Source organism: Candoia aspera, chromosome 14 (genome assembly GCF_035149785.1).
Source record: "Candoia aspera isolate rCanAsp1 chromosome 14, rCanAsp1.hap2, whole genome shotgun sequence".
NCBI classification, from domain to species: Eukaryota; Metazoa; Chordata; class Lepidosauria; order Squamata; family Boidae; genus Candoia; species Candoia aspera.
Genome location: NC_086166.1, coordinates 9867833 through 9895483, shown reverse-complemented (window position 1 = coordinate 9895483; position 27651 = coordinate 9867833). Strand labels below are relative to the sequence as shown.

The window sequence follows — 27651 nt, the reverse complement described above, 5'->3', positions numbered from 1 at the left end:
AGTGGCCAAGATTGAGAAACACTGTGGCATTGGAGGGACCAACAGCTTCTTTGGATTTTGCTTTCAGCATCTCCTTCAAAACACCACACGTGCCCCATTCAGCCAAAAGTTTCAGCAACCTTTTCTGGCCTGTGCACCAAGATACCATCTTCTCTCCCCAAGCATATCACTAAAAATCCCAGGATAGAGATCAACACCATTTTGCAAAACCCGTTTTTTTTAACTGTTTTTTCCTGGTTCTTTTTCCTTTTTATTATGTTGTTATGAATCTGGATACATGGTATTGTTTCAATACAGTGATGTTTATAGAATATGATTGAAGATTATTAACATTCTACCCTTTAGATAGCTTAGAGTATTGGGAGGAGAGAAAAGGAAAAAAGTCTATCAAGACTAATTACAATTTAAGATGTCAATATTACAAGCATATAATTACCTGGCTTTTTCATCCAAACTTTAGTATAACATTGAAAAAAGAACCACTACAACCCACATTAAAAAAAAAACCTTTTTAATGGTTTCTCTTGAGACTTCAGCATTTGCCCAAGAAAGTCTAATAGACAATCATGATTTTTCCAATTTGTATTAATATTTAAATAATAAATTGCTAAGCAATAGCCACAAAAGAATGTGGGGGGTGGGGTGTATCATGGCAAATTTTCTTTTGACTGAAAAAATAATTAAGCCAGTTTACATAGGGAGGAAGGTCAAAATGTTTACTATGTAGAATACTTCTGTTAAATTGCCCTCCCAGGAGGATGTTCAATATTCTGCCACATCTTAATACAGATTTTCACAACTTGTTGCGTAAAGATGCAAACTGGGGAGAGCACAGCTGGATTCATACAACATATTTAGCCCAGTTATTAAATTAAATCATTTTCCAGATTTGCACCATGAACCATACACTCACTAATGAAATTAGCTAAGGCCCTCTCCACCTAGCCAAGATTAACATTAGGTAACCTAGGTTTTTTTAGAAAAATCAAGATTTAAAACTAACCAAGATTAGCATATTGTCAAAATATAGCCACGAGGTTTTCAACTGGTAAGTCTAAGCTTGTTGTATGAATCCAGCCACTGTGATTCCAAACTAGTCAAGCAGAGTCCACCTGCTAATGATGGGCTGGGCATCTGGTGGCATTCCAAATGCTGTTAAATCATTTTCTTTTAAATGTAAATCCAGCCCTTGGTTTATAAAATCTGGGGAGAGGGATAACTTTCACGCAGTCTTTGGAGGAAAGGTCTAGTCAGCTAAGAAACCTTTTCTAAGAAACCTTTTATTTCTTTTTTCCAGAGATCCCTGTTGTCAACCCAACATCAGTGGTCACCAGCACTGAAGAACCAGCAGGTGAGTAACCACTAAACTGAAAATCTGAATATTCTGAGTCACTACAGGGATACTTCTAAATTCCACTTCATTCAACTTTCTCCTCAAATCTTGGCCACTTCTCTACCCTGGAGAAGGTGGGGTCAGTTAAGAGTTGGTAGCTACTTGATGGCGCATAACCCATCAATCGATGCTTTCATTGTCCTGTCAAATTTCATACATGATTTATATACAGCTTTTGCATGATTTGCTGCAGCTTTCCCTTCTTCCGTTTGTTTTTTTTTCCTTCCAACTTTTTCTGTGTCACTGATAAGGGTGCTGGATTGAACCAGTCTAATTCATGAAGTGTTCTAGAAAACATTGCATAGAATACAGAGGGGCTCAGATTCAAAACTGGCATGGAATGGAAGTAGCTTGATACTTCCCACCCTTAGAATAACACGTTGCATTTACCCATTGATTTAACACTACAAAAAGACCATTTTGGTGGTACTGTACATTGAGATTTCTTTTTAAGTGAACTTTCACCGAGGCCTTGGTAAAATCCCTGTGTGTGCACAAGCCCACGCACACAAAACTCTTCAAGAAAATTATATGAACAGTATAATCACATTTAGATTCCATTTGTGTATGTGTGTTTTACCAATCACATATGCTCCATAGTAAACCAGGAAGAAAAAAAGATGCAAATGAACTTAAGAAAGTATGCATGTTCAATTCTGGAATTAATTTTGGAAATTCCCTTCTTTAACATTCAGAAGGAATGGAATGCAGGATAGAGTGAGGAACAGAAACAGAATGGGGGAATTATTTGTATCCTGTATACCAACAGTAAAACCCACTCTTCCAAAGCCAGGTCCCACATTGCCAAAATTGGACCACAGACGTGAAATAGGGAGGTGCCGCCAGGCTCAGGAAAATCCAGGTTTTGTAGAGGCACATGGAAAATGCGTAGGAAGGTCCCCCTTCCAAAAATTGGGGTGCAGGTGGGAGAGAATGCAAAGAGGATTGAGAATATGAGAGTGGTGGAAAATCAGGAGAGAGGCATGGAGTCTCCAGGAGACTGGGATAGAGTAGAAGTAAAGAAAGGAATAGATCTACTTACAGTTTCTGCAGGCAGAAGGAATTCCTCAATTTTTGGCTGTTTGCTGATTCAGAGCATAATTGCTGTCCAGGATGGGCTCCATGGCATTTCTTCCTTTTGCCCGTCTTTCCCAAGGAGCATACCTCACACAGCCCATAAGTTCTTCTCCTTTCCTTCCTTTCTGCCTTCTCCGCTGTCTTTCTAGATCTTTCTTCCAGCCAGAAGGTCAGAAGTTGTTTGGACAGTTGCATAACCTTCTATATTATCTTATAAACAGCAATTAATGGCCGGGGTTGGACTTAACCAATCACCATCTTGCTCCACTCCAGACCACCCCAGGTTTCCTGGAAGAAGGCATGATCAGCCATCTTGTACCCATAATTAGGATATCCCGCCCTGCGACATTGGCAGTGTTCACTGAATCCTGGCTACTCGTTTTTGCTTGTGTGTTTTGGTCCACACAAAACATTGGTCCATGAATTGACCAAACAACCTAGTTTCATAGATTATAGGAAACAATGACAACAAAATGTAATCAAGATTAAACCAAAACAAGTTGTTTCATGTTGTTCAAAGGGAGCAACTAGACTCGGAACTGAGCTGATACAGGACAATAATGGCCATCTTCACACCCGAATTTAAAACTCCGTCTGTTCTTACAGAATTCTATTCCTTTCCTTGAATTGAATTTCCTTGCTTGAATTCCATCCTAGGGTGACCTGACCTTAATCTTCCAGGCCTTGGCTAGAGGTGGATGAGGCCCTTTGTTGGTTGTGTTTTTCTTTTCTTTTCTTTTCTTTTTTGTTACATTGTATAGAGTGTCCAGATCCCATCTTGTTTTGTTTGTCTTGTTTTTTTATGATATTTTCTATTATGAGTCGCCCAGAGACAAGTGGAGTTGTGCAGCACCTAAATTGGATAAACGTAAACTCAAACCCCAATACAGACACACAAACAGAAACAAATTTTCTGAGCAGCCAAGGGCATTGTGGTGATGTCGTGAATTACCAGAGGTAATAGAACTGCAAGAAAGGTTGTGCAGTTTGGGTGCATGAAAAGTTTCCCCCATTTCTTTTCATTCTTTCCTGAAAATCCACAGGAAATTGTGCGGCAATGATTTGCCACTAAAATTGGGCAAACTTGTGGGCCATAAGTGGTCTACTGACTGTACATACCCAGCCTCCTCATATTGCTCTTCCCCCAATCCATCATCCCACTCAATCAATGCTCAACAGATGCTGTCTATTGGTTTCCCTCTCTAGACATCTGCTGGAATTTCCATGCTAAAACTAAATCTATCACCAGGTTTTGCTGGAAGGATGAAAATGGCCAGGTTTCCTTCAACTACTTTTTTTGTCAGTGTAAAACAAAGTTTTAAATCCTATTTATTTCTGGAAAATGACCAAAGAAACTCAGCAAGGGTTCCTTAGATTGTTTTCTTTCTTTCTGATTTTCTTCCAAGGAGGCAGGGGGGACTCAATCAGCAACTTTCCTTAATACCAGGCAGCACCAAAGCCCTTGGTCTCTGAAACCTGGGAGAGACAAAAGTTTCACAAAGGAGCATATTTTCGGTGGCAACCACATGTTAGCTTTCAGAGGGCTCAAACATTCTTAACCTCCATCATCCATTCTTTTGCACAAATGAGTGCAAAAGTACAGATTTTCAGGAAAAACATGTACAATTTAAACACAAACATTTGTGCTGTTTTCTAATGCAACAACAGAGCAAGCCTAGGTGAAAACATATGCAAAGCTAATATGGACCAGTGGTGGAATGATGCACAAGAATTACCATTATGTAGGCATTTATTGATTACAGTAATATTGCCCTGCCCAAAGATTAGACCTATGTACATTGATAAAACACTGCAAAAAAAGGGCATCTTGATGGGATTGTTTACAGGAATCCATTTTCTTCCTCCCTCTGGAGCAGCTTTTCTCAACCCTTTGACCCTGGAGGAACCCTTGAAATATTTTTCAGGCTTCAGGGAACCCCTGCACATTCAGGCTCAAAGATAGGCCAGAAGTTGCAAAATTATTATATTCGTTTCATGGGTAGGCCTGTCTATATGCATTAACAGTGTTCTTAAACTGAAACTAAAAATGAAACTTACCTCTTTCATGTGAAGTTGCCCGAATTTGAAATAATTTTTTTAATAAACCGTGATCTCCCAGGGAACCCCTAGTGACCTCTCGCGGAACCCGAGGGTGCCACGGAACTCTGGTTGAGAAACCCTCCTCTGGAGTGTTACAGAGGCCTTAAGGAAACATTGCACCCATCAATCACATCCAGATTTCTTCTGCACAGCCTTGCCAATCCCTTCCATGACATTAGCTATTAATGAGTGGGCCACGCAACAAAATCTTTTAGTGAGTTGTGTTCTTACCCACAACCGTCCTTTCATTGTCTTCCCTTATTTTTTTCTTCAAACGCCTCCTTCAAAGACCAGTTAGCATTCCGTGCATGCGAGCAAGCTATCATTGTCCAACTCTTTGAGTATTGATGTGAGTGCATCTTTGCAAAGCTCAGCACGACTTGTCTTGTTTGTCCTACTTAGAATCCCGAAGGGCATTGCTGGCAGATTGTGGCATATATCACATTAGATGGGACATGTGTTCTATGTTCCTGACGAGAATCATCCAGGGGCTGCCACATTCTGGACCTAGTGAAGTTTCTCAGGTTCCTTCAAAGACATCCCAACCTGAATAGCATAACTCACTTGGGAAGTAATTAGAAGCACCCACCAAACCTGCAAACCCCTTAATTCGTGGTGGGTTAAAGTCCCATCTAGTCCAACAGAGCTATCACTGAGCAGCAGATCCTTAGATTTATCAGCATTCAGCATTTAGTCTGAACTGGACCAATGGCTTTATCTGGTGGCCAGCATCTCTACCTTGAAGTTCTGTTGGCTGTGGCTTAGTCAACACAAACAGCAGATAACCAACTTTGGGAAGGTGGGCGGGGGCAGGATCCATTTTCAGGGAGGGAGATTTGCTAGGAAAAGCAGCCAGAGAAACATTCTCACTTCAGATGAGTTTTATTATAACTTTTCCCATTTATTCATTATCTGTTCTAAAGTAATGTATACATTTTCAAAACCCATCTTCTACCATTGGAGTTATTGGTTATTTTCCACCGGGTTTCAAGTTATGGTGCTAATTTTGTGTTGGGTTTCTTTTTTAATGTCATGTTTATTTGTTGTTGTTGTTCTTGTTAATTGTTGTCATTATTGTTGTTGTTTTGCTGGAGCCACAAGGAATTAGTGGTATATTAGTGGCATGGAGGAAGCTTGATAGCCAAACACAACAAGCCAGACCAGCATGTTTGCAACCTGTAGTGGGGGAAGATCTGTATTTTTGAAAGCGATAAGGGAATAGAAAAACTTAAGATACTCTCTATCCCTCAAAAATGTACTGAACATCCCCTGTCCCAGAAATCATCAAAATGCCCTGTTGTTCGATGTGAACACACATGTATGTTTAGTGTCTCTAAAAAAGAGGATTGAGAGGTCAGGCTGTGCTTTTGAGGTATAAAGGCTCCTTCCCTCTCCCTTCCCCTTTGCCCTTCCCTCCCCTTCTCCCCACCCCAGCCCTATCCTGCCTGAATATCCTTGCAGAGCAAGGAGATGAAGACTAAGCAGTTGGTTTGGGATTTGTGACTTTTAATCTGACTGTAAAGAGCCAGTTTGGTGTCATGGTTAAGGCACCAGGCTAGAAACCAGGAGGCCGTGTGTCCTAGTCCTGCCTTGGGCATGAAGCCAAGGTGACCTTCGGCCGGCCACTTTCTCTCAGCCCTAGGGAGGAGGCAATGGCAAACCACTGCTGAAGAACCTTGCCAAGAAAACTGCAGGGACTTGTCCAGACAGTATCCAAGAATCAGACATGATTGAATGGATTTTTTTAAAAAAATCAGTTTGTACCCAGATGTTGCTCAGACAGTAGGATCAGGGGAACAAGGTGCTTGGTAAAAAGGGCAGTCTACCTGGCTGTGCCACCTTCTGGGGCAGGTTTGTCCACTGTAGTTACGAATAAGCCCTCCTCAGTCACAGGTTCCCTTCTCCAGAACGAAATAAGTCACCAAACTAAATAATGGAAAATTTAAAAAGTCACTTGTGCCCATCAGGTCCACTGATCTTCCATCTCTGCTCTCTATCCTTTCCCACAGTTGGTCTCCTGTGTCAGGAATGTGATTTTGTTAGGCTTCATTCATTTCTTGCAAAAAGCTTTCAGTGTTCCCAATTTGGTACAGGGGTGTGGAGTTCAGAATCAGCTAAGAAACACACCCCTTTCTTTTTCTCTTCTTCAGACTTTTAAATGATGGTTGTTTTCCACAGCCACCAACAGGCACTGGGGAAAAAATGCCTCCCCAGGAGATTAATGGTGAATGGTCCATTTATGCCTGGCTTAAGACCTGTCCATTGCCTTTTAATAGGCACCATTCGGATATAGGTGAAGATAACCCACGAATCAGCTGTCCTGGGCCACAACAAAGAAAGACACCGATCTCCAGGGTTCTTGTAATTTAGGCTTTGAGATCCTGTTTTCCAGTTCTAGTGATGGAATTAAAAAGGTGGACATTCCAAAGCATTTCCACCATCTAATTTCCCAACAAGAAGGATCATGGAGCCGAAAATCATGAAAATTCCTCCGCTTACTGCAAAGCTAAAACATCCTCCCACGTCTTGGCTGTTAGGTACCACAATTAGGGACATCAAAGAAGGAATACGTCAGGAGAAGAGTGGCAGTGAGGCATGGGTTTCAGTAAATCTTCCTTCCAGGATACGTTCAGAAAAGGAAAGATCCACATTTTGTTGAATGTATATTGAAGGTTCTTACAAGAGTTTTGGTTGGAAAAATATAAAACAAACTCACTGAGGAGCTTTGGCACTTTCAGCAGAGGAAGTCTCCTAAGTGGGCAGCAGAATCATCTGTGGTTTTCTCTTTATACACCCTGCTCCTTGTTCAAATATTTTGCTGTTTGCCAGAACATGCTCCAAGGATTTTTTCTGTCTCTTTTCTACCCTTTTAACCCACCATTCTGGGTACAGACATAGCATCTTCTCACCATGGTGGAGAAGGTTAACAGTGTGTTAAGTGCTGATAGGCAACTATATTGTCTAGACCAGGTTTTCTCGATCTTGGCACTTCAACTCTCTCCCCACAGGAAATTGAAGTCCACACATCTTAAAGTTGCCAAGATTGAGAAACCCTGGTCTAGACATTCCCTTCCAAACATCCTTTATCCTTGAAGCTGGATTTGGACTCGTTCTACATCTAAATAGAGAAGGTCTTCAAACAGAGGACTGTCTTCTGAAACCTTTCAGATGCAAAGCTGTCCTCTGTAAAACAGAGCTCAAAATCACCTTTAATTTTACAGTAGTCATATGGAAAGCTCATTTAGGGACCTGTTGTGGAGTATCCATCACCCCAACAATGATGGGGCCACAGCCCAAACTGAGCCTGGGGAGAGGGGAAGAGAAGCCCTTACGGTGATCATTGAGTGTTCTATCAGAGAAGGAAACATGGTGTGTTATCGCACTATTAGTGTCCTTATTTAGCTTCACACATGAGGTCATTGGTGGCCCATGGCACAGGACATTGACATTTCTGTTCCATCCTGGCAACCATAAGGGGCCAGTAACTGTGACTGCCTCCAAGGCATGTTAACAGAGAGGTATGTTTGCTGAGCTACTGAGGTTCTCCATGTCTTCTGTAATATAGAAGTGCAGAAATCACAGAGAAAGGGAGGCTGCGTAAGAACAACCATCCAGTCTCTGATACTAGTGTGTCTCTTCCTCCAGGAACATGTATTTCATATATGGTTTCTTAATTCCTAATCCCTGGAGCATTATGGCCCTGATGTTGATGTTAGAGGGGAGTAGCAGCATTGCTACTCTGATCGGCAAAATCTGGTCCAGGGGCCAGCTTTGTAATTCAAATATGGTTGGAACTTGGCTGAACAAGTTGTGTGTATCTCCAGGGCAACTCAAGGGCTCTCGTGAGACCTTTTCCAGCCACACAGTCCATGTGGAAGTGCAGGCAAACAACCCAGAGTGTACATCTCATGATGAAATGGAGAAAGGAAAAGTTATTTTCGACCAAAAGTGATAATCAGATAAAGTATAGAAAAAGTACAGGCCTGCTTTTTGTTAATTTTTTACGAATGTTCCCTTTTAAAAAGTCCTTTTTGGTATGTTTTGGGACAAAAGTTCCATTTTCTCCAAGATAATATTTAACATTTAACTGTGTGTGTGTAGCATATCAGCTCTTGTTCTTAGTGTGGGGTTGGTTAAGTATCTGGGCTGCAAAAGCAAATTTCAAAATTCGTCTACTTTGGCTCAAATACACTATCTCAATTTATTTTCAGAGGAAGGGAGCATTAAGTTATACCAGTCTTTCCCAACCTTTATCTACCATGTGTTGGACTCCAACTCCCAGAAGTCCTGGTCTGACTTGGAATTCTGGGAAGCATAATTCAACAGAACTGATTGAGCCAGGCTTGATTCCCCATCAAAAGCAGGGAAGAGCCTTTCCTTAGTATCTGTTGGATCGAGACTCAAGCTGGCCACCAGGACCCCTAGCCAGAAAATTTAGAAAATTTTTAAAAACGGAGTGAGGTTCAATTCACGGTGAGCATTGCTTCCACCTCAGAACAAGGAACGATCTCAAACAAGTCACCAGAGAAGCACAGATGAGGAGTCATTTCTAATGATGCCAAAAAAAAGAAATCAAGACATGCCACTGGAATCCTTGTTAGCCAGATCCCCAACTACGTTATGAGCAGCTGCCTTTGGCCCCTTGAAATGCAGGAATTATGTTGTCCAAGCGTGATTAGTCAACCCTTCAAATCCAGTTGCTGTTTGTTGTTGACATGTGTGTCAGAGGACGAGTGTTTTGAATCACCAAATTTGGCAGAGACGTTGCCTGAGCTGCTTGCATCTCACTCCCTTTGCAGACAATTATTCTGCTCTGTTCTCTATGGTTTACTGCTTTCTTAACATGCTGACATTTAAAAATGGAATTTACTTTAGTAAATAAACCCTACGGTGATCTGTTTGGACAGAGCAAGTCAGGTCAACATAGGACGTGTTCTCTTAACTCAGATTTAGGCTTTGGTGAAAAGCATTGGCCTCGTTCTCAGTTAGTCCTCCTGGTGGATCGAAGGGCCAAGGGAGAACAGGGAAGTTTGGGGAGCAGAGGAGATACTAGGCCACGAACACTCCAGGTCCATCATTAGAGTAGAAGGTTCTGTTCCTAGTTCCAGACAGTTGGCTCCTATCCACGGAAGAGAGAGGGGCCTCTTGTCCTTGGGAAGTACCTTGAGGTGGCCCTGATGGCATGCTGGTCCTGGGAAAACATTCCTCCTCCCCTTTTCCCCCTTCCTTTCCCTCCCCCAACCCAACACAACCAGCCATTTCATCTCTCAAGCTTAAGTCCACAGCAGGTGTGTCGGATTCTTTGAAGGGCATAGTAACAGAGCTCCATTTGTTTCAGGAGTTCCATTTTTCAGGTGCTCTAACTCTTCCAGCAAATGCCCCCATTTTCAGGCTCCCCCCCCCTCCTCATAGACCAGTCCAAACTTTGCTTTTGTCTCTCCTCCTATTCCTCATCCCACCTCTCCATATGTTTCCCAAATGACCTTGACATCCAGTTGCCTCACAGCAGGGGAAGGGAGGGAGAGGCTCCAGTAAAATTCATTTTATTTTACTTTATTTGTTTTATTTTTATTTCTTTACATCGTGCGTTTGATTTTACTTTAAGCTCCTAGCCTGCCCTTAAGACAACACCCATGCTCTCGTACATAAGAGAGGGCATGTGAATAAATCCAACACTGAACAAGCATTAAAAATGAGGGAATAACCAACGTTTTTTTAAAAAAAAAACTCTGCAGAAGAGTTCAGCCCTAGTTCAAGCAGAGACCTTAGGCTGAGCGGCAAAATTTGCTGACTGGGAATCTTGAGTAAGGAAAGGGTCATGAGGGCTTCCTTTATTTATTTATTTAACTTTATTTATTTATTTTATTGCAAGCTTGGGAAGAAAAAATACACAAAAATACAGAAAGAAAGCAATTCGTTATCCCAAAAGTACAAAAACAACAAGCTATAAACAAAAGTTTAAAAAAAGAAAAGGACATAACAAGAACGAAGGGAACAAAAATAAATAAATAAGTAACAAAGGAAACAAGGGAAAGAAAGAAAAGTGTAAATCTAAGTATGTCACTTATATATATCAAACATTAAACAACATATGAAGATTCAACTCTAAGAGGGCTCTTTATTATTGTAAAAGATCATGAAATCTGTGCCAAATGGAAATATACTGTACCATTTTTTGATTAGTAGAAAATATTGTCTTTTTAAAAATGGATAAATTGCAGATGTCTTGAATCCAATCCTTAATATCCGGAATAATAATACTTTCCAAGTTTCTCAAAATAATTTTCTTAGCAATTCTTCACATCCAGTATGGCTAAAGCTTCTCAAAAACAGTCCTATTCCAGTAATTAGGGCTTTCCTGAATGTTGGAAGGATGGGATTTAATGCACCTTAGGTTATTATCATGAATGTGGAGTCACTACAGAAAAAGTCCTCCCAAACTTTCTTCTCCTCTTGCCAGTGAAATATTTAGGAATTCCTCAACTGGGTACCCTGCAGAAGTGTGTGATTATGATGGCCATCAATCCTACCTAGTTGGACAAGGAGGCCAAGACGGATCATATAATTTATAGTTGCTCCATGAGGCCAAGACGGGTCATATAATTTATAGTTGCTCCATCAAGAGTCCAACACAGTCATTGGGGTTACAAGGAAAGTTGGAATTAATTGGAAAGTCATTGCAAGTTTTCCAGGAGAAGAAGAATGTAATGTCCAATGGTCCACTTTACTGCCATATTTAACCTACTTGATGATCTAGTCTGAATACAGGTTCTACCACATTTGGTTGAACGAAGGTTGGGCTTCTTATGGGATCATAGACCTTCCTTGCCGTTTCATGTGACACAATGTGCACGTGCGTATGTTGCCTACAGAGATGTGGGCCATCATGCCCAGCCTCTTATACCAGTTTTGCTCTCCCAGTGCTGGCCATGTGCCCAAGCCCATCACACATTCCCCGATGCTCTGTTGCACCCCTAATTCTGCTCCCGCCCAAACAGTCCTAAAGGAATTCGCCAGTAAAAGGCTTGTAGCCGTAACACCTAATTAAGTTACATCTCTCTTAAAACAAAATACTCCTTTCCAAAAAACAAAGAAAAGGAAAAGGCAGGAGAAATAAACCAGATGTGCAAACTTGCTCAGTCTTTCTCTTTCATATTGTACAAACAGAGACGAGTGGAGCAAGCTGGTGCCAAATTGAACTGGTGAAAATATTTCAAGAGAGTTAATGGAAGGCGAGGCCAGGAGCTCTCAGTTATGCCAATTTTGCCCTGTTTTCTTGTTTATATCCAGCTTCACTCAGCTGTCTCCTGTACACATCCTGTGCCTTCCCATCTCTTACGCCCTCAGTCTGCTTCTCTTATTCATATACTTGCTCAGACAGCCTACAGGTTGTCCTCATTTAATGACCATAATTGGGAGTGTAATTTTGGTTGCTAAGCAAAGCGGTCATTAAGCAAATCTGATCTGATTTTACAACCTTTTTTGTGGCAGTCATTAAGTGAATCACCACAGTCATTAAGCAGACCATTTAGTTGTTAAGCAAATCACACAGTTCCCCATTGATTTTGCTTACCAGAAGCCAGCCTGGAAGGTCAAAAATGGCAATCAGATGACCACAGGGTGCTGCAACGGTCATAAATGCAAACTGGTTGCCAAACACCCAAATCATGATCGTGTGACCACAGGGACACTGCCACGGTCATAAGTGTGAGCACCAGTTTAAGTCAGTTTTTTCATCAGCGTCATAAGTCTGAACTGTCACTAAGCAAATGGTCATTGAGGACTACCTGTATTTATATGGAGAGGGCAAATGAATGAGAAGCCTACCATACCCTTTACCTCCTCTAATAAATTCAGCTTAGAAACCACACCAAAGGAAATTGAAAAGAAATCCTTAAGCCAGGAGTGTCACAGGCTTAATGGAAAGCAATGAATTGCCAATGGATCCTTTGAAAAGGTGTCGTTCTTTTTCAGTCTTCTGCCCTGCAGCCTTCCCAAATAAGCTCCTCCTGTCAAGGCAACATGGGCTGTTAGCAGCTGCTTCCCTCCTCTTCAGACCAGAGGACTTCAATCACCCGGCTTCTTATTAATGCCTTCTTGGGATGTGGCCAGACCAGTGATGGGCAATGCTTCTTCAGAAGGCACCTGTTTATAGCAAGGTCAGATTTAGGCAGCTCTTTGGGCTTCCATGCAGCCAGCCTCCAAATCCTATTATTGCACACAACCTCCTGGAAGTTCAAAGCAGGCCCGGATGGGGAACTCAACCCACACCCCAGGTATTGGCAAGGGGTGGCCTTGCTTGAGAGGTGGCTCCTCCGATGCCCGTCCAGCCTCACTTAACAGTTTTATCAAGCCGTTGCTTGGGATGGATGTTCCACTGTGCACATTAGCCAGCCTAGACATTTGTGCTAAAAGAATTCCCCTGCCTCCCAGTTAAAAGTTCTCTTTTACATCCTGTCTCTCGTTAAATGATTTAACCACCCACACGTTTCCTAAACTCTCTTCCATTTCTTTATTAATCAAATGTCTAGCCCAGTGATTCTCAACCTTGGCAGCTTGAAGATGTGTGGACTTCAACTCCCAGAATTCCCCAGGCTGGGGAATTCTGGGAGTTGAAGTCCACACATCTTCAAGCTGCCAAGGTTGAGAAACACTCGGCTAGCCACAACCCCCACAAGTTCCAGCAACTCTGGGCAGTTTAATATAGGCCAACAATAAAATTCAAAATAAAACCCAAAAGATAGCTTCATCTGGCAGGAATAACAACCAATTCTCTCCCCCAAGAGTAACAATAAAAATAGAGAAAAAGCCCCCCCCCCATCACCATAACTCAAGACCTGGAGAAATGCAATGTTTTTAATGTTCTTTTAAAGGCCAGCAGGTGCTGTTCCAGAGGGCAGGTGCCATAACAGAGAACGGCACTTTTCTTTCACTGTTGTTCCTTTCCTCTCCTTCTGCACTGCTCTTCTTCTCTGCACATGTTAGCATTTTGCCACCCGGATGTAAAAATACTCTCTGCCTCATCTATCATGAAGGTGGGAGTCCCATCTGCTGCACGCATACAAGGCAGTGAGGGAATGCGTCCCCCAGCCCTTTCTCAGTCTTGCTGCCCTGCTTTAGGCAACGCTCTAAGAGCACAGGTGGCCAGTGTGAAATTGCCAGAAAGAATAAACAAATCTTGGAGGCAATTAACCTGACACTGGGTAGGTTGCCAGGCTAGTAACCAGTGAGTCAGCCATTCTGCCTTAAAGCAGCTCAGCAGATGGAAAGGGCTATCAAGTCCAGGCTGTTAAATCTAGACAATGGCTAGATGGAAACAAAGAGGTACAATTAGCTCTCTTGGTTGCCCACTGGTGATCATCTAAACCAAGGTTTCTCAACCGGGGTTCTGTGGCACCCTCAGTTTCCGCAAGAGGTCATCAGGGGTTCCCTGGGAGATCAAGGTTTACTTAAAAAATTATTTCCAATTCAGGCAACTTCACATTAAAGAGACCCTCCCCCAAAACTCAGGGGAAATCTAAACCATTAGCATCATTGCCCCTTCAAAGTGTTTAAGTGCAGTCCAGAGCTTTGTCCATGTAGGCTTTTATTAACTTACTGATTTCTGTATTGATTTTTTCCTCATTTTTATCAGTCTGTTAGTTGATCAAGAACTAAATAAATATGAACTGCAAAATTCATCTTTATTAATGGGTGCAGTCTTGCCTTTCTCTCTACATTAATCATTCCTAACACAACTGTTAGGAATGGATGTCAGCTCTTGCTGGTTGATCAGGTAGCAAAATCTTCCTCTTTTTCAGTTATCCTGAACAGCTGCCCTGAAAAAAATCCTTAAACTAGAAGCTTACTAAGACTGAGTCCAACCCAAGTTATCCTAAATTAAGGCAGTTCCATATAATGCCTGGGTATCAGATGAGAAGGCCAAGCTAAGACTGCCTTTCCATTTAAATAAAAAAAATGTGTGGAAAACTATTAAGAACCTCAACCTTCAGCCACATCAGATGAACCTTCATGGCTGTTTCCCTGTTTTTCTCTGTTTATGGAAATGTGGAATCAAAATCATTGTGAAACCTGGAATGAGTACTTCTAAGAAATGGAAACTAAAAAAAAAATGCTCCTTAAGTTACCAATTCCACAGACCATTTCCTGTTTTTCATAAGTATATTTTTAATAAAATCTTTATGGGTTCCCTTCTCCCTTCCATCCTTCCATCCATCCATCCATCCACCCTTTGCTAGGAAATGGAGCTTGTGATTAAAAAAAAAAATAATTGAATGGCCTTTCAGTCTCTCCAGCTAATGCCACAACCCAGGAAATATCCTAATATTAGGATATTTCTAATATCCCAAAAAACACAGCAACCCTATCTGTTGATAGGGCCATAGGCCTCTTCAGGGATAGCCAAAATGATGGTCTTGACTGTGTGATCAGCGTAGCCACCTTGACTTTTTTGACCCTTCTCCTGCAGATGCCCCTGCTTTACATATTTGAAAACTCCATATTCATTACTCAGCAGATTGGCACCCTTGCCTGATGTGTTTGCAAGCATTTGATGCTTGATGCCTAAACTTGGTGATGGGCACTTAGAGGACATTCTCTGCATGCAATGGCCCAGGAGTCATATCACTAAGAGGTCCATCTGTGCTGTTTTCTTTGCTATTTTCTGCCTAATTCGAACAGGGGCAAAATTGTCTGCAAAAAAAAAGAGGGCCATTATGGGTTGGAAAAGAACCATTCGTTTAGAGGGAGCCCACCCGTGTACAAGTAGAAAGCAACACTTACTCAAAATAGGTCTCCTGTGCAAATCTTTTGTATTTATACCCTGGTTCCCAGCCAGAAGCCTATTACAATCCAGTAAGATAAAATATATACCACACTAATAAACAGAGCAGTAAAACAGCTACCAGCGACAAGATAAAAGCAACAACTCAACAGATCTGAAAACTATTGTCAGGTCTAGTAAACAGACTATAAAAGGTTTCCTTAAAAGGATCAAGATATCATTGCTGGCTTTTGAACAGTAAGTATAGTCATGGGGTGGGTAGTGATGGAGCTACTGGGAGACAAAACAGGGCAGTTCACCCTTCTTTATGATGCAATGCTCTTGAGCTTTGTGGCCATCTTAGGGTAGAAGAAGAAGGTAAGGGCAAACCACTTCTGAAAACGTTGCCAAAAAACTACAGGGACTTGTTCATGTAATTGCCAGGAGTTAAGATTGTGTGTGTGTGTGCCTTCAAGTCAATCACCCACACAAAACCTTACTGTGGTTTGCTTAACTCTGGGCCTAGTGTGGTTGTAAGCCATTGTGATTTGTAAACCATGATATGATTTAGAGTCATATTGTGGTTTAGAGTACAGGGCTGGCACTTGCTGCGTTGAGCAAGACATGTCCATGTATGAGTCGTTCCTTTGGCCAACCAGTGCTACCAGCCATATCCGGATTCTCCTTTTTTTCTGAACAGGTACAAAAAGGCAAGATTGATTGGACTGATTAGCAGGTTGTGTGACCTCAACCAATTGCAGCTTAGTCAACTAACTATTTTTAAAGCAAACCTGGGTTAGCATAATGTGTGAAACTGTCATAATGTCAAGGTTTAAAGTTTAAAGGCACCAGGAACAAGCTCTGGGATCAGGTGTAAGAGCTGAATCCTGGGATGGATGACTTGAGCTGACCTTCCACTTCTCCTATAGCAGGTGAAGATAGCTCCCTCCATCCTGATCCACACAATATTGGTTATTTGTGGTTTTGTTTTAACAGACCCCATGCTTGGGGGAGGGCAATCACCATCCCCCCATTCCTTCTTTTTGCTTTCTGCTGGGAAGAAACTCGCTGTAGATGGGAGGACCAGAATGAGAAAGCAATGCAGAGTACTGGATTGGGGGGAGAAAAGGAGTGGTATAGACTTTTGGGGAGATGGACTTTATAGTTTTCCTAAAGAATCTTTGTAATAATTTCCATTCCTTATAAAGAACGTTTTTTCCACTGAAACCCATTAGCAGCAATTGCCTAAATCTTCACCCCTACATATACACACACTAAGACCATAGCTGAACAGATGAGTTTACATCTTGTGACACTTAGAAAAAAATAATTATACAAACATAGATGTTGATTAATGGCTATAAAGTTTTCTGGCAACTGGGATCATGGCAATTTCTTTAGGCCATTTTTCATTTTTAAAAGAATCATTCCAACAACCAGGGCCTAATTTTCCCAAATTCCTCTCCTGCTCTCTTCAGACCATCTCTCTGTCTGGCTTGAAGATTTTTTTTTTTTTAGAATGGCTACTTTGCAAATCTGGAAAACCCCCAAAGAGATGTCAAAGTTATTTCACTGGGAAATGATCAGATCATAATACTGATTCCTCCCCCGTACATGGGGGAGTCACTTTCCCACAGTTTGGGACTACAATGCCCACTTTCCCTTGCCGTTGACCATTCGGATAGCCAACCACATTGCCAACCCTTGGCCTAAACTGGGTGGCAGCGTGAGCCCCATTTTCTTTGCTCACATTAAATTTGAGGGGGCACTTTAGCACAAGCTGTGAAACAAAACAAGTGGGGAAATGGTTCAAGGGATGAGCCGATTAAGCGGAAGGGATGGTCAGGATCCACTAATCCTAGGATAGCTATGACGGCTTTCCAATGATTTTTGCAGACTTTCTCTCCAGCTGGAGGGCAGACCAGAATGGGTGTCATAACTTCACTGGCTGTATGTGGAACTGAAGGCAGGTACATTTTGTCCAGGTACCAGAATGGCTGACCCAGCCCAGTCTTCAAGTAAAAGATGAGCTCTATCAGTAGGACATCTTCCTGACCATTAAGTTCTTTCCATGTTCTGGCCTGGCTAAGTCCATCAAAAGTGACCCTAGGGTTCTCCTTGATAGGAAGAGTTTAAAAGGGCTGACTTGGGCAGAGGTCCATCTGGAGCAATAAGATGATCTGGGTTTCGTGTGAAAGCCACATGGTCCTCAACTCTAATTCTCAAATTGATTCCCATGCCACCAGAAGTCCTCCAGATATGATATACTACAGCACCCATCACCCCCAGACAGTGTTAGCTGCAATGACAGGAATTTACTGGATCAAAGGAAGGAAACCCAACTCAACCTCTTGATCCCTAGCTTCTGCCTCATCTCTGGCTATAACTTAGCCTTCCTTGCTTCTTTCTTCCCTGTTCAAACTGAGCTTTGGCATTCTTAAAAATGAGATGAAGAAACCCAAGCAAGTACTGGGGAGTTAAATCAGGAATCGAGGAAGCCCTGAACCAGAATATGAAAAGTTAAAGCTTCAGTAATCCTCCCTATTGAGTGTGTAGAGGGCAAACTCAACTGGCAAAGACCCTGAAGATATTTTAGGGGGCGTGGCTGCTATTAAAACACTGGGGAGCCAGATAGAAGAGAATGAAGATGAGAACTCCCATCTCCCAAAGCTGTCTGCTGGCGCCAACACCTTTTGTTGCTTCTGACTCAAGAGAAGTAAAACCCATGAGAAATGGTTTCTCTTTCTGGGTGTCTTGGCACGTCTTCCTCCCCTTCTCTCGGCCTGCGAAGTTAGACTAAGCAAGCAACTCAGGAGCTCCAAATATAGTCATCCACTCTTTGCAAAAGAAAAAGAAAAGCAACAGTCTTGGCAAACAGAGACTCAACAGAACAGAACCTCGTCTTCGCCGGGTACCCAGCTCCCCTTACAATATCCATTAGGCTTTATTTATTCAGCATGAGTCCTGCCAGCCAGTCTAGGGCAGAAGGCTGCCGCAAATGCGTGTCAGCTCATTTGTCAATGACGTCGTAGCGGAGACGGAGAGGTGCCTTTTCAGCAAGGGCTGCAATGAAATGGGCCTCCGCATAGCACGGTTCTTTTTTGCTTGCAAAGTGCCCATTTGGCATGACAGCTGCTTGCCTGCCTTTTCTGCCTCCCCTCTTCCCTTTCTCTTTAGCACGCCACAACAGTGCCTCTTTTCCCCCGGCTGGGTGGAAACTTTTGACTCCTCCAAAAAGAGGAGAGGAGAAAACCTGGTCTGTGCAGTATTTGCAGGGACTCATTGGGATCTCTAAGGGCAACCTGGAAATGCCAAGGCAGACTAAAAAATAGGCAGTAGAAATACAACACGTCGCAAGACTGGAGAGGAGGTACTAGCCTTTCGAGGTAGTCCATAGAAGAAGCATAACCATGAATACTAGCTCTGTCTGTATTATATTAATAGAATCTTGCAAGCCTGAAAATCTTTCTCCCCTCCTCTCCTTATACACTCCAGAAAACTAAGAAGGGTCCCTTCTGAGACACTTCCCATGCCTCCTGTCCTTCAGTGGGCTGAGATATCTTTTATGTACCAGTTGTCCACTCTGCGGCTGTTCCTCCTGTCTCCCAAGGTCATTCCCACATGCCATTGCAGGAGGATATGCCCTGGTGACTAGTCTATAGTACTATACCAACCCCTGCTAATTTGGGGGTAACGTCAAGGCAACCTGAATTTCAGCCTTTTTGGGGTCTGCTTGGACATCAGGGGTGTCTGTAGAATGGGGTCAAGAAAATCAAGATGGAAGCCATGATTGTGCAATCAAATCTCACACCCAAAAATGGGTGGGACTTTGCACAATCATGGCTGCCGTCTTGATTTTCTTGACCACACCCTGCAGACATCCCTGTTGGACAACTCTTTAAAGAGAAGGCATCTCAAAATAGGACACCCTGCAGTGTAAAATTGGACAGATGATCATGCATGACATACCAAAAAAGTAGCATATGTTACATTTTGGTTACAGAGAGTCCTTGTTACGCTAGTATTTTATCTCACCCGTTTGATTTTACTTTTGTGTTGCTTTTTTTTCAAATCTTGCTGGGTATTGACCGAATAAACGTTATTTCATTGCATTTCATTTCATGCAAGGGGTTTTCCCCCCAAATTCTATGCCCAAGCTGACTCTACATAACCCATTAACTTGGTTAATGACTTAACTCATTATCTGGGGTCACCCAAGACATTGCATCCTATTCACTGAGTACAATACACTGGAGTACTCCTTCTCCCCCACCCCAAAAGGGCCCAACTAACTAAATGTGGCATGTGTGAGTGTGGCATGTGTACAGCCCCTAATTTATTAAGTGTGTCATACAAGAGCAACCACAGAATTTGAGACCTTAGAGCAGTGTTGCTCAACCTTGGCAACTTTAAGATGCGTGGACTTCAACTCCCAGAATTCCCTAGCCAGCCAGTTGAAGTCCACGCATCATAAAGTTGCCAAGGTTGAGCAACACTGTCCTAGAGGCTACATTTCGCCTTTGTTGTTTGCCTCTCTTCGCCATCAGTCAGGTTGTTCGAAACTCCAAGCACCGTAATGGCTGGACGGGGACTCGGATTTTTGACTGGTTCCAGCGTATGTTGATTTATGAAAAGGAGGAGTTAGAGAAGAGGGATCCAGCCACATAAAGGCTGCCAGAGTTTGGCTCAGGGTCTTAACCGCATCAAACGGGAATGGGGGCGACCAACAATGTGAAGGCCAACTTGGCCAAGTCATTGGAGGCTTGATGGGGGCAGAAAGGACAAAGCGATGCTCTTTTGCATTCTGCACTCCCCTTTCGGACCGAGTTACTGCCACGCTGAGTCGTTTGGGCAGGAACTAATTTGGCACAAGGACCTCAAAAGCCATATTAGAAAGGGAAGCAGGGTGGAAAGGAGAAAAACAGCCAAATCCTGGCTGGGTTCACTTTTCTTTTTGGGATTCTTTCCTTTCTCCTCTTTCGAGGTGGCTGTGCTGAAGAGGGTTGTGTGTGTGTGTGTGTTTTCTGCCTGCATTTCAAGCCCTCTTTCCCCAGATGCCTCTGGCTAGTTATAAACAAAAGGCAGGGAGAGGGAGGGGGAAAAAACAGAAAAACTGGAGAAGGATGACTTTGTGGTTGGCAGGGAGGAAAGGCCCAGCCAAAGGGTAATCTCTGGAGCAGTGTTTCTCAACCTTGGCAGCTTGAAGATGTGTGGACTTCAACTCCCAGAATTCTGGGAGCTGAAGTCCACACATCTTCAAGCTCCCAAGGTTCAGAAACACTGCTCTGTATTGTGCAACTGAGATGTACAAACCAAGATGACAGGGACCAAAATATGAAAGGAGAAAATGCCTCTCTTTTCATGGCTGTTTTTGCTCCTGATGGAAGGAGGGTAAAGAAGGAGCCATCTTGGATCCAGAGCCCAATCAACTGTTTAAAGTCAGGTGAGAGGGCTTGACTATACAGGTAGTCCTCATTTAGCAACTGCCTCGTTTAGCGACCATTCGCAGCTACAACCGTGATGAAAGAGTAACTTTGCGACCAGTCCTCGCATTTATGACCTTTGTAGGTCTGTAAAGCAAAGGAAAGCTGAAGTAAGATCATAAGCACAGTCACAATTCTACTTAGTGACCACTTCACTTAACCAAGTTGCCAGTCCAAATTGTGGTCATTGAACAAGGACTCCCTATATCAGAATCCCCTTCCTGGCAGTGGAAGCAATGATTCCATTTGAGTTGTTGTGGCCCAGATGTGGGGACATGTTATTCAAGTCTGTTTTCCCAGCAGCTTTCGGGCTAAAGCCATGCCAAGGGGGTGCCCCTGGACTGTCGGGCACAGATCCAGGGTTCCGTAGCTTGATGAACTTTGGTTCAGTGTCCCAAAAGTCCTTTTAAAGAATCAGCAGATGTCTGTCCCCTGTCTTACTCCCTCCTTTTCCTTCTCTTTTTGGAGGAAGTCCAGTGCCAGGCCTGGCTGCAGCCAAACTTTTTTGTAACTTTCCAGGAAAGAAAAAGAAAAGATGTCTCATTTAGGCTTGAGGGAAAGACCAAATGGACAGAAAGAGAGAGGCTGTTTTCCCACAACACGCTGAACATAAATTAGCCCATTTTTCTGAACGTGGGCAATACCCTGTCTCACAAACTCTGCAGATGGATGGATTTTGCACAACACAATAAGCCACAAAAACCTAACCAAGGTTAAAGCCAAGTAAACCCAGCATGTTGGGTGAATGTTAGGTGCTGAAGTGACTTGGTTGTGTTGCACAGACCTAGCTATGGAATGGATTGATTAGAGATTGGAGAAGAATGGGGGGGACAGGAACATAGGACAAAAGACCCTTGGAGATTGTATTCCCTTCAGGATATCATGCCTGTCCATCCTGCCTCAATCAAACCAGTGATTTCCTTGTTTATTTCATGCTTCCTGGCCTCAGGCCTAACTGGAAGAAGGTTGTACCTGTTGATGCCTTGATGCACACAATTCTAGCTTCTTGGGTGCTGAAATGACTGGGAATAAGGGAGGAGGAGCTGATGGGCCCCAGGAAGGAGGTGCCCAATTCTCTTTTCCAAAATCTGCTCTCCTAACACACACCCAACCAGACTCCCTTGTGGTCTTGGGGACAGTTGGGGGCAAGGGGGAAGAGAGATGGAAGGGTTAGTTCTCCCTCTTTTACTTGTTGATCGTCTCCTGCAAACAGCTGGTTCCAACGCCTGAATTCATCTGGCACAAGTCTGGACTCATGCAGGCCTCCTTCCCTCCTCCTCTGCAAAGTTGTTGGTAATGGTGTGTTGCAACCTCTTTTCTGCCTTTCTAGTTGTCGTTCTAATGTCCTGCCTTCTTCTCCCCACCTCTTCCCATAGACTGTGACTCCTACTGCAAGCCAGCCAAGGGCAATTACAAAATCAACATGAAGAAGTACTGCAAGAAAGATTACGGTAAGAAGTGTTCTCTTTACAGGAACCCAGATCTTTGGGTCAATTGGGACCAGAATTTCAGTTGCTAAGCAATGCGGTCATTAAGCAGGTCTAACCCAATTTCATGACCATTTTTGTGGCAGTCATTAAGTGCATCACATGGTTGTTAAGCAAACCATGTGGTCGTTAAGTGAATCACACAGTTCCTCATTGATTTTGCTTGCTGGAAGCCAGCTGGGAAGGTAGCAAATGGCAATCATGTGGCCGTGGGATGCTGCAATAGTTGTAAATGCAAAGCAGTTGCCAAGTGCCCAAATCACGATAACGTGACCGCCGGGACACTGTGACGGTCGTAAGTGTGAGGACCAGTCACAAGTCGGGTTTTAGTGCTGTCATAACTCCAAACCATCGCTAAACGAATGGTTGTTAAGTGCAGACTACCTGTACTTCCAATCTAAAATCTTATCCCTTACCCCAAGGGACTATGCTAATTATAGTCGCCTTGATTAGAAAAGAAAGACACTCTACATATGCTCTAAGGCACTTTTGTTAAGCCCCTTAGGAAATCTGCTCTTAGTCCTTTTCAGTTCCTACTGAGCAAATTCTAGACAAGAGAAGAAGGAACAGAGTAGGGAGATCAATATTACTCAGGACTGTCTCAATTAAATCTAAATTCAATTTCCCCACTACTCTCATGTTTCTTGTGCTGCCTGTCCCCAAAACAGCCCAGCTCCGTGTCCGTCCATCTTGCCTCTTTTCCCCAGTTTGAAATGAACCAAAAAAGGGGGGGAAATCCTTCTCAAATCTCCAAAAACATTGTGTGCCCTTTCTCCACCCAGAGCCTCTCTGTCTGCCAAATATGTTAAAAAGCACATTTTCCTCTATTTTGCAAGGTGTGTGGGGTGGAGGGAGGGGTCCTGAATAGGATGGGAGGTCTGCAGGGTTGGGCGCAGGGCGTCCCGCCTGTGGGTTGTTAATCACCCAGACATAAGCATAGTTGCTCTCTTGAGCAAAAGGGAGAATTGCTAAAAAGGCCGAGGTTTTGATTGATCTTCCACAGGAACTCTCTGGTTCCAAGAGAAAAGATGTTTGGGTAAGGTAGAAAGGGAACGGGAATTTGAAATACTCACGCAAGCGCTAGGAGACCGGGTGGTAGCTGTGGAGCTGAAAGTAGGGGAAAACTCTTCTGCGGAGGCACAATTATCCCTGGAGATAATTGCAATCAGATATCATTCATTCATTTCGTTGAAACATTCCTTTGGCTGATATTTCCCATATCCCAGGTTCTTTGAGGGAGGCGGTGGGATAAAGCAAACGTATAAAATCCATTACTGAAAAAAGAGAGACAAAGATAGCTTTAAATTGGCCTCGGGTTGAGAGTTTGAGAGAGACTGAGAGGGAGAAAGGGAAACTCAATCTAACATCTCAAGAAGTTGGTGAGCTTTGTATTCCTTTGCCCGGGGACACAAAACTCGCCAATTTCAAATGCTCACCTCAATTATGAGAGGATAGATGCCTTCCCAGAATTCTTCTGGAGAAGAACTCCTTTAAGTATGCGGTGCGAAACCAGCCATGGGTCAGCCCTTCAAAGTAAACCAGAGTAGGAAACCAAAATCATTGTAATGGCATGTGGGAATGACCTTGGGAGACAGGAGGAAGAGCCGCAGACTAGACGGCCATCATGCAAAAGATATCTCAGCCCGCAGAAGGAGAGAAAGCATTTCAGCAGGGATCCTCCCTAGGTTTCTGGAGAGTAAAAGGAAAGGAGGGGAGAAAGACTTTCATATTGAGTCTGTTATCTTTTCTTCTATAACTGTCTGGTTTGGTTCTGTAACCAAGCAGGACAGATATAGACTTCAACGGATAGTTAAGTCTGCAGAAAGAATTATTGCAATCTGCCTGCCTTCTATAGAAGACCTGTATACTGTGAGGGTCAAAAGGGGGGTGGAGAAGATACCTGCAGACCCTTCACATCCTGGACATAAACTGTTTCAACTTCTACCATCAGGACGGTGCTACGGAGTCCATCAAAACATCTAGACATAGAAACAGTTTTTTCCCTCGTGCCATTGCTCTATTGAACACCTAATTAATGTAGCATGATATAATGACTGATAATGTATGGTAAGACATGACTGCTAAGATGTGACCGGTAATGCTCTGTTAAATGTGAACCTGTGTTAGACAACAGATGCCGTATATTGTCCCTTAATTCTCCCTTTGAATATGAGTGTGTGTTAGCTAATAGCCATAGTATTATTTTCCTTCAATTCTTTTCTTTTTCTTGATTGTATAGTTTTAGTAAATAACATTACTATTTTATTATTATTTATTTTCTGATGTTATATAAATATATTGAGAGCTTTTGCACCAAAGTCAAATTCCTTGTATGTCTAATCATACTTGGTCAATAAAGTATTCTATTCTATTCTATTCTATTCTAATTCTCTATTCTATTCTATTCTATTCTCTATTCTATTCTATTCTATTCTATTCTCTATTCTATTCTATTCTATTCTATTCTATTCTCCTCTTCTCTTCTCTTCTCTTCTCTTCTCTTGCAAGATTCTGTTACTGTAACCTTACAATAAAGATAGTACTCATAGCTGTGCTTCTTGTCTGGACTACCTTCAAGGGCTAACAGTCATGCATGCTGATGCTACTTTCATTATAAGCATATACTAACAATCTTGCAAGTCTGAATGCACTTTCCCCCCCGCCCCTCTCTCTTTATCTTTGTGAGAACCAGGGAGCATCTTGCCTGAGATGCTTACTCAGGTTACAGTTCTGGCCCAGACTCAGATTTCTTTTATCAGAAATATTTCTTCATTATTCTTTTGTCTTAGTTGTGGCTCTTCCTCCTGTTCAAGGTTATTCCTTCTGCCCATTATACCATGTGACATCTATGTACAGCACATGACTACAAAATCTCTCACTCATCTGCTGTTTGTCTGCCTACCTGGAAGAGAAGCCATTCTTTCACTTATCTTCAAACGTATTTTCAGATAAGGCTTTGTAGGACAGCTGCATTCAGGAGGGTCTGCGGGGTATGCTCAAGCAAGTCAAGATGGCAACACAGGCAGAGCTCCAGCCACACCATCGTGGCCACCATCTAGGCTTGTTTGACCATACCCTGCATAAACCCCTGGCTGTGTTAGTCTGTTGTAGCCCAAAATCAGGAGGAGTCTGGTAGCACCTTTTCCAACTAACAAATTTTATTAAAAAGCCACAGCTCACTTCACTGGACACCAGGAGTGGCTAAACTGGTGTAGGATTTAAACTGAGATGAGGTGGAGGGGAAGATAGGTTTGTTATGCAGATGTAGATTACTTGTGAGAGAGATTGCAAGTCCCAATGTATTGATGAATACCTGTAACGTGTTAAAAACACATCATTTTTATTGAGACCTTCTAAGATCACCTGAAGCCTTTTGATGTGTGTACATTTAGCAGTCTCTTGCTCAATTGTGCTGGTCAACAGCTACTTTGAGATCTATAATGAAGTGTCCCAGGAAGTTGAAATGCTCTGATGTGACTTTGTCCTTGTTTTGAATCCTGATGTCACGCTTGTGTCCATTAATTCTTCTGCATGAAGTCTGGCCTGTTTGTCCTTCGTAGAAGTCGCACGTGCTTATAAATCTTTGGCTGAGGAAGAGTCTGAGCATTAAGCTGGCATGTTCTCTCCATCCCTGGTTGCCGTGTCCTCACCCTTTCTTCTCTTCTCTTCCGCTCTTCAGTGGTCCAAGTCAACGTCCTAGACATGGAGACGGTGGCCAACTGGGCCAAATTCACCGTCAACATCCTCTCGGTCTACAAGTGTCGGGACGAGCGGGTGAAACGGGGCGATAACCTCTTGTGGATCCACATGAAAGACTTGGCTTGCAAATGCCCCAAGATCCAAATCAGCAAGAAGTACTTAGTTATGGGAATCAGTGAAAACCCCAGTGACCGGCCGGGACTAATGGCCGACAAGAACAGCTTGGTGATCCAGTGGCGGGACGCCTGGACTCGGCGCCTCAGGAAACTGCAGAGGCGGGAGAAAAGGGGGAAGTGTTTGAAACCGTGATTGGTTCAACCTTGTGTCTGTTAACGCACACCTCATTCCTCTCGTACCCATTGGTTGCCTGTGCACTCCACTCAACAGACTGTTCCTAAAGACTCTGTACATATATATAACATATGAATGGGTGAATTCACCTCTGTATAGTGTATATTTTGACAAAGGTTCTTTTTGGGGGGTGGAGGTGGGGGGTGAGAGGGATGTGTCTATGAGCGCCGTGTTGTTTTGTTTTTTTATTTTAATGTTTATTAAGAATAACATGGTAAGGACAAGCCTTTAACAAGGAGCAAAGTGAAGGAAAGCTCTTCTGGGGCCAGTTCATTAATAAGGAATATGGAAGAAGACAGCTCAGATCATCTCTGGTCCAGCATGACTCCCTCCTCCTTATTAAAAATATACATATATATTTAACCCATCTCTCTGAGTCTTCCAAATTCCAGGGATGTAACCATATTCAAGCCCTGGTGGGAGAACTGTCAGTAGAAATCTGTGGACAGCTCTGTGGTTGACCTAGACAAGGTAACATGGCTGCCCTCTGCCCTCTTGCCCTAAATTATGCTCTAAAATGAAGGATGCTTAGGCTAACCAGGGCTGGATTCTGCCTGGCAGGGCCAGGAACTCAGTTCAGCTCTAGTTCTCCAAACAAAGCCTCAGCCTCAATACTCGTTAATTCTAAACGAATTTGTTTGGCACCAGGCTGCAGCGGGTAGAACATGGCATGCTGGTAAGAAGACTATCTGGCAAGCCTTGGTTGGGGACAGCCCTCACAGACGCCCATACCCATTACCCATCAACACAAGGAAGAACCGTAGGGCATCTTAAACAGATCTGTAGTGGCACCAGCAGCTCAGCTCTGTGATACTATGTGAAGCATGACTGTTGACTGTCTCTTCTGGGGAGTGGGGGTGGGCAGAGGACAGGGCAAATCCGCTGACAAATGCATCCCAGCATGTTTCCTGAAATAGAAGTTCTCCGACAGTTTCTGGGGAAAGGTTGACTGCCTTCTTTGGTTCGCGAAAAGCCAAAGAGGCAATCCCAGAATTCCTGTCGTCTTAGCTTGCTAGCTATTGAACTTCCCCCATGATCTCAGTGTTTCTCACGCTTGGCAACTTTAAGATGGGTGGACTTCAACTCCCAGAATTCCCCAGCCAGCATGAGCTATATCCTCCCAACCTCCACTAGACAGGGTTTCAGGTTGAGAGTTTGGTTCACACACCATGCTAGGCCAGGGCTACTAAGCTGGGCTGCAAAAGCTGAGATCACCATTAGATGGTTAAGATTTCCATGGTCTTGTTCCTCCCACCAAAAGGTTATCTAGATGTCTGAAGCCCAGCTCTGGTTAACTAG

At 43.1% G+C, this 27651-nt stretch overlaps 1 protein-coding gene across 1 annotated transcript in view; it reads left to right on the top strand.

Annotated features, from left to right (window-relative positions):
- NTN3 (netrin 3) overlaps positions 1–26775 on the top strand; it is a 108236-nt gene extending 81461 nt beyond the window's left edge. Inside the window, exons 5-7 of the mRNA XM_063314641.1 lie at positions 1298–1351; positions 22192–22266; positions 25982–26775. Coding sequence (XP_063170711.1) covers positions 1298–1351; positions 22192–22266; positions 25982–26310 — 458 coding nt within the window. The 3' untranslated portion in view covers positions 26311–26775. The remainder of the gene's footprint in view (positions 1–1297; positions 1352–22191; positions 22267–25981) is intronic.
- The last annotated feature ends 876 nt before the right edge of the window (positions 26776–27651 follow it).